General features: G+C 39.8%; 1 protein-coding gene across 18 annotated transcripts in view; it reads right to left on the reverse strand.

Annotated features, from left to right (window-relative positions):
* Nucleotides 1-2,064: 2,064 nt before the first annotated feature.
* LOC114872712 (forkhead box protein P1-like) overlaps nucleotides 2,065-12,111 on the reverse strand; it is a 177,892-nt gene continuing 167,845 nt past the window's right edge. For 12 of the 18 annotated variants that reach the window (XM_029180219.2, XM_029180217.2, XM_029180225.2 and 9 more), the window contains 4 exons: nucleotides 7,856-8,031; nucleotides 4,579-4,654; nucleotides 4,252-4,364; nucleotides 2,065-4,107 (listed from right to left, as the gene is read on the reverse strand). In XM_029180219.2, coding sequence (XP_029036052.1) covers nucleotides 3,858-4,107; nucleotides 4,252-4,364; nucleotides 4,579-4,654; nucleotides 7,856-8,031 — 615 coding nt within the window. In that variant the 3' untranslated portion in view covers nucleotides 2,065-3,857. Of the gene's footprint in view, nucleotides 4,108-4,251; nucleotides 4,365-4,578; nucleotides 4,655-7,855; nucleotides 8,032-10,206; nucleotides 10,338-12,111 lie in introns of all 18 variants that reach the window. The other 6 variants (XM_029180223.2, XM_029180224.2, XM_029180221.2 and 3 more) reach the window with 3 other exon arrangements.

The raw sequence follows: 12,111 nt of genomic DNA on the forward strand, positions 1-12,111 counted from the left end.
ACTCTAAAAATCCCGTCTTTCTTACGCTCGTACGAAAATCGAAACATTTATACAGACCTACGTTTCTTTTTTTTCTTTTTTAGAAATATACAACAAACATAACAGGGAACGTATAAACATGTACAATATAGAATATCCGCAGGGTAACAGCCGGCTACTATACAAAAAGAACAACGCTCGTGAAATGAAAAACGTCGTTAAAACGATCACTGTGTGCTAAAAGTGAATCGACTTGAAGAACATCGTGTTCACTCGAAATCGATCGTTTGCTCCCGTTCATTATCATTCGATCAATCGTCGTACATACACCCACACACACACATTATATATATATATACGATAAAACGAGAAAGTACAATCTTGATTCGAGCTGCCGTCAGAGAATGATCCACAGCGATATCCGACATTTGAAAAGTAAAAATTAAATGCAGACGGGATACGCGTAACGCATTGTGTGTCTGTCCTGTGTGTTGTATTGTATTTATATGTATATATATATATATAGATTTTTATATACCACATTATCGATAAACTTCCATTCATCCGCAATGTTTTCGCAAATCCCTAATGCCTCGACGAGTGTTCAACTATTTACAAAGGAGAGTTCTTTCCTATGTTATATCGAGTCCTTAATCCATTATACACAATACATGTATAGACTTAGATTAGTAATAGTAGCATTACGTGAAAGCGAGCCCAAAACGGCACCGGTCTTTGCGATCGTTTCTTTTATATCATTCTGAACACTTTACTTTATTTTTTCATAATTTCTTCTCTGGATTAGCCGATATAGATTGATCGATCGGTGACGCACGTGACGATGCACACACTCGCGGATTACGCGTGTCTCGCTTGATCCCTTTCTCTCTCGAAAGTTTTCTGATTTCGTTCGCGAACGAGCATCCTGATGGATCCGTGAATGAACGGAGAAATTTTGCTGGGTTGTTGATTTTGGAGGGAAATCGGCTTGGAATAATGCGAGACCGAAACTTAAACGTCCTAAGCTAACTAACGTTACACGCGCGGAATGGACAGAGTAACTAGTTAACACGTTCACTGCCATGGGGTTTGTCAGTGACCAGCACTATTGAATTTCATTTAAAGAAACAAATTTTAGGTAGTATTTAAATCGCATTACTTATGCAAGGTGGTAAATTAAAAATCGAACTATGATTGTTTTCACTGTGGCAGTCAACGTGTTAACCCTTTCGCTACGGTACACTTTAATTAAAAATCATTTGATCATCCGTGTCACTATATTAAAAATTAAGTCGAAATTTTATTTTGTAACGTGTCTCTCCAAGAGCGAAAGGGTTAAACAGGAATGAAAATAGAATGCTTACGACAATCGCGTGATTTGATCTCTGGAATCCGACGTGAATTTCGTTCTGTAAAATAAAAGAAAAATGAAGGCAAATATGACTCGGAAACTTCTCGTTGTGCTAATATTACTAAGTGAAGTCGAGCTAATATAGACACCCAATGATGAATAATTTCTTCTTACTAGAAAAATCGTTAAAACGTCAAGACGCGAGAAAACTTCTTTGGCGACGGTGTCTTTATTTTCACTTGGACCGATCGCGATAAGGATGATACACACGTTACACGTCGCCGACGCGACGGAAGTATTCTCGTGGTCGATTAATAATTACCCTGGCAATTAAGGGGAGAAGGCCCGATCCTAAAAAGCTATCTACACGAGCGGAGCACACGTCTCTAACGTCCTCGGTGAACGAATTCAATTTACAAAAATATTACAAACAAACCTCCGTGTGGCTGCAGCTCTCGAACGGAAATATATCACACGCGATCGTGTTCCGGTCGCTGTTCGAAAACGCGATACGAACAGCCACGATTCACAAATCCGTCGACGTTCGTCGAAATGAATACGATTTTATATTCGTGGTGACCTCTGACCGCGAGAGATCTCCAAAGGAAAGCTCTCCCATACCGACCTGAGCGCGCTTTCCACCTAAACTCGACGTGTTTCAGGGGTTCGAAGACCGACGAGTACGACCCCTTCGTATATTTCGGACGCGACGATTCTATCCAGTCGTATTATCATTTTTTTTTTTTTTATTTATTTATTTATTTATTTTCAATTCGGAACCGAGCTTGATTACACAGGACTAGGAGCGGAAAATTGGAGGGCGGTGGTTGTTTTAGAATTTGGAGGGAGAAACGGTGAACGGGAAATGGGTGATCGATATCTAATTTTCTTATAATTTCCGATACGTATACGTATTAATATATGTATATGTATATGCATACATGGTAATTGAATTTATTTATAAGTGCGTTCATGGCATCCACTTTTTGTGTTTCTTTATCCCGTTTCTAACTTCCTTCATCGTTTTCTCATATTTTTCTCCTGTAAATTCGTTCGAAATTTTGCACGAACGTGCTTTTCCATGTAGTTTTTGAATAATCGTCTGGATACCGGCGCGTGTACGTTCCTCCTCCAAGGGATCGTCGACGTTTATGATCGTCGATCGTTACGAAACTACTTACTTAGTTAATTTCTCCTAAACTATACAGTAATTAGCAAGAGAGCAACGGCCGGGCACGTCGGGATTGCGCTCGTGCCTCGTACGCGAACGCTTCCTTAACCTTAAGTGTCTGATATTAGAGAATGAGGCTCTTTTCGAAAGGAGCACCCACTTTCCTTTTACATCACGAGAGATTTTGATCCTCACGATATCCTAATTACCACGAACGATATACATTTAAGACTAAAAGGGTCAGTCGTTCCCTCGCGTACCCGTCGCCACCGTCGCCGCAGCTTCGTAATTTTATCTTAAATTTAATTCCCCAACCATTCCTATTCATCCTTCTATTATCCTCAGACGAGTGTCCTGCGTCCTATCCTAATCGCGATTCCCATCTATCATTCGACTTTGATCGTACGCAAAATAAATCAAATTTACACAATTATACTCGGACCAAAATCTGGTCATCGATAAACTAGGAATTTAATATCGAATAATTGAATTGGGAGAAAAAATTGAAAGAGCAAAGCTTCGAATAATCGCAATTATAGAACAATCAACCTATTAATTACCTTGTTCGAAATTGGTCCAGAAACGATGGTCGCGATTAGCATAGCACGCTGAACGCGCATTCACGCGAAAGAGGGGCGCGTACACGGGGGTGTATCCACGATGACGGAAGTAGAAACGAGCCACGAAGATCAGACCGAAAAATTCTCTTTTCCCTTCTCGTGGTTCAAAGGGTTTTAGCCGTTCGTCGAAACTTGACGAACTAACGCGGATGCGATTGCTTTCCCTTCTTCATTTACTCGCTAATGCAATGTACACGAAAGAGAAAGAGAGAAAGAGAGTGTGAGAGAGGGTGTTAGAGATATATGTATATGTATATACTTATGTATACATGTATAATAGAGATATAACCGCGGTTCCGAAACGAAATGGAAGAAGAACAGAAAATACATCGTTGTTCGCGATTGCTTGAGTAAGGATATGGATCGAAGGATCGCGACGACACGATCGAGAATCGACTTTTTTCATTCGTCGCGATCGATCAAGCACGGATCAAGTTCCGCGCTTCTGTTCGCTTCTATTCCTCTTGTCTTTACCTTTTGAAGCCGCTTCGAACGTTCTCACGGCTTCAGATATGATGAGTGGATGGGGGGTGAAGGGGATGTCTTACGAAGGATTACGTAGGGCTGGGTGGTTCTAGGGGCCTTCATCGTCATCTTCTTCGTCATTTCTTCACCTCTTTACGCTTCCTGGTCCTGGTTCTCCGTCGACTCGAGGAACAGGCAGCTTCACGTTCTTCTTACACGACCGGACTTAAAACGCGACAGCTCGAACCTAATCGTTTCTCGAGGTACGATACTACGCCTCGATCTGATCCTCCGGGGTCATTATGTCGGGCGCCATCGACAGGTCTTCAGCCATGTCCTCGTCCTGGCCGGAATCGTGTCCGTGACTTTCGGGATACTCCCTCTCGTCCACTTGATCTTCCTCGCCCTCTTGTTCCGCGGATGCGTCCAGTAGCTCCCGTTTTATTAATCTCGTCAGTTTACCACCCTCCGGACTTTGGCCCTCCTGTTTTATGTGCACGGCTGGTTCATCCAACGGCGACCTGTGGATTTTCACGTGTAATGGTCAGAAAAAGAAAATAAGAACATCGCATCTCTGTTTCGGGATTATGGAATTGGCAGCTGTTATTTGGACTGTTTTCAAGAGATGAATATCTTTTTTTTTCGTTCGCATAGCTGTGACTCACATTAAATCGTTGTGGGCTAACACGTGTTCCTTGTCGGGGCTCGTTGTCGTCGACGTGCACATGGAGTTGCTGAGAAATCCCATATTCGAGTCACCGAGCGCCGGCTGGAAATACTCAAATTGCATTAGATCATTAGTCGTCTATATTCGTTACCAATCCCTATCGTTAAGAAATTACAAAAGACACGTTAATGGTCATTGATTTAAAAAGACTTTCTAAGAACCTAGAAAGAGAATATTCATCATCTTGGATAAATTGTTCAACCTTTTTTAGTTGAATATTTTTCTTTGCACAAAAAAGAAAAATATATCTGGTTTAAATAGTTACCTGGAGGTTGGCGTTTAACGCATCACCGTACATGGTTGGACTGTGGGTCAAGGTTGGACTCTTCGACGGGACACCCCTACATATCGAGAGAAAAGATTTCATTAGTGATCATCGATGTTTGGCTAACGATAGTTTCCTGAAATTAAACGCGTGTGATAAGCTTTACGTTTTTTAAATTATCTTTTAGTTTGTGTCGATGTATACGGGTGGAATAAATTTTTGAGAATTAATGATTTCGGGTTGGGTTTGGGTGAGAGAGGAGGTGGGTAAAGATAGAGCTTATGTGTACAGTGTGTGCAGGTGTGATCGAGTTTTAATATGTAAAGGTATAATAGATAGAGAAAGAGAAATAGAGAGAAAGATAGAGATAGTGATGAAGTAGACAGATAGATAGATACAAAGAGATAGAAATATAATATGAAAAAATGTATACACGTATATAAGATTGAAAAAGTGATAAAAAAGATGAGAAAAAAAAAGAGTTCGAAAACTCTTACCTATTTACCAGTTCACGTTCCTCACTCGTCCAACTGATCGGCTCGGTTCAGATTGAGCGAGGTTAAGTTAAAAAAGTGTGTATATGTATGTAAATATAGAAAAAATTTGAAAAAAGCGCTCTCGTTTCGTGAATCATTTTCTCAGAATGTGAAAAAATACAATTTTTTTCCAATATTCATTTTTCGAAACGACGTCATTGCTTATAAACGGCTCTGAGGCTTACCTGTGCTTACCCCTTTTACGTTTTCCTCCGAAATTATTTACAAGGTTTATCGGTAGTGAATGCCGAGCGTAAGGTGTGCCCCTTTCAAAAGACAAGTGTCGAGAGAAAAGAGCACGTTTCTTCTCTTGCAAACAACGAAGCACAAGGGACGCGTCCGAACGATGTCTCGAAAAAAAAAAAAGGAGAATATCGCTTTTGTTTTTTGGAATCGAAACGGACGGGGAGACGTCGCGTACGGATTCTTTGCAAGAGACGATTGCTTGCATGCGAAGAGAAAAATTTAAGAGAAAAAAAGATGGATGCCTAGAGGCCGTTTATCAAGTGACTCAGAGCGCTGGGTAAAAAGAGAAATATAGAGAGAAGAGAGAGAAAGATAGAGGGACAGAAGAAGAGAGACAGAGAGAGATATATATATAGAGAGTGTAAGAGAGTATAAAAAGTAGTAATAGAAAAATTGTTAAAAAACTTTTAAAAAAGATGATTAATCATAAAAGGTACAGAAAATTACCGGAAGTTGCAAAGTTAGTACGTAAACGGTGAGGTACCTTGAGTTAGAAGAGAGTGGTCGTAGCGATGAATGGAGAATTCCGTATCATCCGAGATTTTTGCAGTTTTGTGACGCTTAATTTACACAATTTACACATGCGCGAGTAGCCCTGACACGCAATATCAGTCACACGGAAAACCATTCTCACGTTGAAAAAGCGTACTAAAGGCGAACAGAAGAGAGAGAGAGAGAAAACGATGAACGCCGTAAAAATTGAGCGAAGAACGGAAAAAAGGAAAAATAACAGACCGCATACTTCGATACGTCTTCTCTCGATTTAACACACTAAAGAAGAACGAAGAAAAATAAAAATAAAGGAGAAAAAGAAAACGGAAAAGTTTTACTAGGACTGTCAAGAAAATCCGAATATTCAGATATTAAATATTTGGATTTCAATTTTGAATAGTTGATCTATTCGAATATTTCTAATACTCGACACGTTAGAATTTCTAATTTTTAAAAAAAGCATTCAACTATTCAAAGTTTCACAGTCTTGAGCATCACTTTCCTTCTACGAACTAGCATCAACTTATTTGCGCTTTCTAATTACTAATCTTAAGCTACACAGCTTGCCGCTTGTAACACCGAAACGAAAAATAAAAAAGATGAAAGGAACCCAAAAAAGAAAGAGATAACACGACAAACGCTTCGCTCGCGTGTCGCAAAATCAAGAGAAAAATTACGTTTCTCTTTGAAAGTCAACTGGTAGAACGGAACAGAGTTCGAAAAGAAATGAAAAGAAGGCCAACGAAACGTTTGTCCTCGCAAACACTTCCACATTCTTCCAAGACACTGCAAACGCCACTACGTAAGCACCATACAGTTATAAGCACAGTGTTTTTCAGTGGTAGGGATAAGTCTTACGGGGGACAGTTTTCATATTTCGTTATTATTATTATTTTTTTTTTTTTTTTCGTTGGTTGTTTCGTTTTTAATTCTTAGGGAACGAATATTATAGGATCCTTGATTATCCATGCGAGCAACCACTAAACACATCAGAGATCCTGCAGCACGGACCAATCGTCCTGTGGCTGGGCTCCTGCAGGATCGTCCAGGATTTAAGCTCTCTCGGGTGTGCTAGAGCCTCGGGCTACGGTACTAGTGAGACGTATACATGGGGATGTACTATGGGGGCTGTTTTGGACGTTACAAACAGAGGCGTGCAAGATTAACATTACACCGTTTAACTGCTGTATTAACCTGTTAATAATTAATTAACTCGTCGTTCGACTAAAAATCATATAAAGTTTTAACGATGTATTTACTGAAACCTTGATTACTAGGGAGGACGCCAAGGGTTGGTGCCTCAAATGTATTGCATTAGAATAATTAATAAAAAGAATAAATTAAAACAAATTTTTTAAATTAAATCCTAAAGGGTTGCAATTATTCTTATTACACATGTCTCGATTAACAGGTTAATAAGTTAAAGATTTATTGCGCGCCCCTGAGGACCAGGAAGAAGTTTGACGGATGCTACTTTGTTCTTGTTCGCAGGGAGACGGAATCTAAGGGTGTTCGAGGCAGGCACAATGCGGAATTCGTTTCCGGGGTTGGATAAACTGCTAAGAGCCACTCCCTGCTGCCTTGGAAGTCATTTCCCAACGAGTTACCACTCGACTACACCTTCTAACGTCTAATAAATATCTGATAAGTACAATAGGTAATTTTGTGTCAGACAGAAATGAACGAGAACATACATAGAGGAAAATGTACCATCGATAATGATAAAATAAGAACTGTTTCTGATCTGTGTAGATGAATAACAATAGAAAATAAAAGAAAATATGTATTCACACTATGATTTTGTTAATTTCTTTTTCTTTTCTTTTTTTTTTTGATTGAACGACAAAGGCAGCAGGTACGAGAGGGCGGTTTAGTGGTTCACTTTTGTAGACAACGACCAAGCAAAAATGTCCCGGTCGCCGTGTTACAAGAGATACCGCGGTAAGGTTTCAGAAACGTCGCGCCAGCCAGCCAGCAGAATTCTAAAAAGTGGTAGTGCTTACTGTGCGGAGAGGTGGGGTGGAGTGGGTGATGGGGTTGGGTCATATTTCCTGGGGCGGCCGCGGGACAGATGCCGCCGCTTTACGAACTCGGCGTCGTCCACCATCCAGAATGACCCGAAGTCGTCCTCATAGCGCACAAAACACTTGTGCAATGATAGATTGGTGCGGATCGCGTTCTGTATACACAGACAAGACCACCAAGAAATAGAGAAAAAGAGAGTAAAACAGATAAAGGTTGTTTTCTGCTTGTTGTTGTCGTTGATTGCTGTTGGTAGTAGAATTCTTTCTTTCGATTTTCTTTTGTCTTTTCAGGTTTCGTTTGCTTTTCCATTTTTTTTTTTTTTTAATTTTCTATACAGCAATTCACACTTTCGTTTGTTTAGCTTTCTGCCAGAGCACTGAACCAGCATTGTTCTCCGTTCAGCTTTTATTATTATTTTTTTTTTCTGTCTTAAAGCGTCTAACAAACGTTGCCTTTTCTCGAGCGCCACCACTCGCTGCGAATGGTGGTGCTCGAGTAGAGAATCATGCACTGTGATGAATGCTGACTTATGTTCACCGGAAATCGTGACGAGACGCGCGCTGCTGTCAACAGACCCATCCCCGTTATTTTTACAAACAGTCTCGTCCATCGTCAATCTCCCTAAGTTTCAGGAGTAATCCTGACGTTTCCAGAGAATTGTAACAAAGACAGCACAGACTCGCAAAGAAAAGGGTACAGAGAGAGAAAATAAAAAAGTCATAGACAAACGTAAAAGTATAGTATATATGTACGTAGTAAGGCGGTTCCTCTCACTACCTGACCAAGTGCAATTCAGCGTTTCTCACTTAGCACTGGCTGTATCCCGCATCCGGCTTCCGGGTATTCGAGACTAGACTCGGGCCCTGCCAAGTGATTCTCGATTGGTTAGTCGCTGCAAAGCTCACATGCTTGTTAAAAAAGAATAAAAGCACACATCACGGTATCCTACGGTATTTCCGTCCACAACCCAGCGATTTCGACTCTCCCTCTCAATCATACTTCGTCTGTTTAACTCGTCATCGTCGAATCTCAGCATTTTCTCGACACCCATTCGCGCCACGTTCGTACATCAAACTTTGACGGCTACCATCGCACGCAATTAACGGGCAAGTAAGAAAAATCACACTCACGCGGGATATGTCACAAACACCGAGCCAGCTTCCCGGGTACAATTCGAAAAAAGAAAGCAAAAACAATAGAATTCAACCCTTCGAATAATCAAAGGGTTTCATTGCCCAGAAGAATCGTTAATTTTGAAATAATTTCAATGAATCATAGCTCGGGAAGCTTGGTATTAGCAAACGAACGTGAGTACAAACAAAGCGAGTTTACTATACAGATTAATATTGCGGACAGAGAGGTATATGAAAATCACAAATAAAAAGAATAGGAATAGTCTGTACACACACGCGCACAAATCTACACGTACGAATGAGCAAACATACACAGAGGGTCTAGATACGTATAAAAAAAAAAATAAAATAAAATAATGGTAAAGGGCACGATGATATAGGGCACCGAGAAACACATCGTACAGAAAGATGGATAATGCACAAGAAGAGCGTGCGTGTATGTGCGTATTGCATACATACATGAGGCTTGCATACACACACGCGTTACGCGCGCATACACATGTTAAACCTTAATCAGATATGTATATATATAAACATCTATGAAAAAAATACGTGAACAATGTATATATACATATACAGAAGAAGCTATATATAAAATGTATACGTATAAAAATTTATAAGAAATATTAAACACTATTAAATATATACATATAAATATGAATAATATAATGTATATATATAAAAAGACGTATATTAATATATATATATAAAAGATAAAAAAGATTGTAAAAAATTTGCCAGTATAAATATGAAAGGGAATAGGGGTTAAAGGGGTACGAGTATGTAATTATAGAGTAAAAGCGATTAAGTGAAAGTATGTATATAAACACATATATATATATATAAATATGTAAAAGACACATAGATAGAAAGAGAAGAAATATATAGAAAAATGTAATAAATAAACACAAGTAGGAATCTAGGTGAAGGGTTAAAGAAGTGAAGAAGGGAAGAAGCGACCGAGGCCGATTTTTAATTGTCGGATTTTGGTCTGACATTGGTCCGGGAGAATGATGATATAATAAATATCGAGAAAAAAGCAGAGAAAAAGATAGAATATATATAAATTTATATATATATATAATCTATATATAAATAGAAATAGTGAAATGTAGAATCTATAATAGACGGGATTAAAGAGTAAAAAAACGCGGCTGTAAAATTGTTATTTTGTCGGTGGGACGGGGGCAACGTACCCGGTCGTGCTGCAAGCGCGTTGAGGACGTCTCTTGTAAAACTCCACTTCGTCCACCGTCCATACGGCGCCTTTCACGTTTTCGACTCGCATGAAACATTTGTGGAGAGACAGGTTGTGTCGCACTGCGTTCTATACAAAATAATACACAGACTAAATAAGCAACGCAAAAAACGAACGAAGCCAACTCAATCGCGAGGCCGGCTGTCGATCGGGGACACGATTCGATGGAGTGTTTTACAGGCTCCTCGTCATCTTCCGACGCCGGATGACGATGACAACGGTGATGAAGAAGGCGGCGACGACGACGACGACGACGAAGACGATGATAAGAAATTGATGATGAGACGAAGGTGGATGATATTCTGTCTGATTTGGAGAATCGTCGAGGGTGAAGCAGGTTTCGAGCTTTCATATCTTCTTCATTATTTTTATTTAGAAAATTATGAAGACTTTAATTAGAGAACTGCTGCCTTAATAATTTAACTAATTGCCTAACTAATTTATTTTACGAATGCGTGTCATCGTTGCAATTTGCATTCCTACAACATGCACTTTGCATTGAAATCTCTGTCAACGAAAGGCAGCGGCTCTGCTTGACGATTCGCTCGAAACGGAAGAAGAAAACTCGAAACACACTGACGAAGAGTGAATTAATAGTAGTAGTAGATGGTGTGAGAGCAGCAAAAGGATACCCGGCGATGGTCGCGTAAAAATGACAAGGCCGCAAGAGGACAATAACGAACCAAAACGATTAATTCGAAAGAATACACGGTATGTGGCATTCCTTTAATCGTTAATGCACAGCTAGTCATCTAAATCTAGGGGCAACGACAACAATTATACATGCCGCAGGGCCGTACAAAATTCCAAAAGAACAGGAACAAAATCAAAATCAAAATTTAAAAAAAAAAAAGAAAAAAATAGAAAAAAAGAAAGATTCAGGAAGATTGTATTATACGCGGAGTTGTTTCGTGGATCACGATCTCCATCCAAGTGGTAAACCTCGTCCTCTCCCCTGGTGTCTGGCTGCTTTTCCCTTGAATCATCCTTGTTTGTTGAACCTGTGTTGTTGCTTGAAAATCTTTCAGATACACATAAACCATGCGAGGCGAAGCGTCATGGCAAACGTCGATTACTTTCACGCTTTACTCGCACACACACACGCAGAGAAAACACACGCGTCGCACTCTTGCCAACAAGCGGATCTTTTAAATCGCATCACGACTCGAATCACGTAAAAAGAAAAATGATAGAAACGAAAAATTTATTCGAATATCGAACAAACATTGGCTAAGAAACACGAGTCGTAATGCGACACAATATTTCACATGTTACCAAGTTTCATCCCCCCCCGCCCCGTTTCCCCGTTTCTTTATACGGGGAAGCAACACAATTATCATTTACCAGCTCGTCTGCTCGGCGCATCACTTTAGCCTGTTAATTCAAATTAATACGTAAGATTATCCGAGATTCTTGAAAGCTCATCCTTTCTAGTTAAAACGCATTCAGCTTAATCTGCTCGTAAATGCAAATTGCACGACCAAGTCATCTCGTCTTTGTGACTTGCAATCAAACGTTGCATAACTCGAAACCGCGCTCTGAGTTCATCCAATTTAGAGGCGAGAAATTATTTTCGACTTCCTAGATGATGCACGATCACGATGACGAATTTTACTAATACTGAAAACTACCCAAGTGTTACACTCACTTATTAATGAAACTTTGCCAGCTTGTAGAGCTCGTCGAGCTGAACACGCCTATACCCTGTTTTGTGGGCAGATGGCTAATTGTTTAAAAGATATTAATAATTGAAGTTAATTACTACTTACATTGAGAAGTATGACAGACTCACACATACAAACGGTTAACTGTATGGTAAAACGCTTGACTCGCAATCTAAAGG

Source organism: Osmia bicornis, chromosome 14 (assembly GCF_907164935.1).
Source record: "Osmia bicornis bicornis chromosome 14, iOsmBic2.1, whole genome shotgun sequence".
NCBI classification, from domain to species: Eukaryota; Metazoa; Arthropoda; class Insecta; order Hymenoptera; family Megachilidae; genus Osmia; species Osmia bicornis.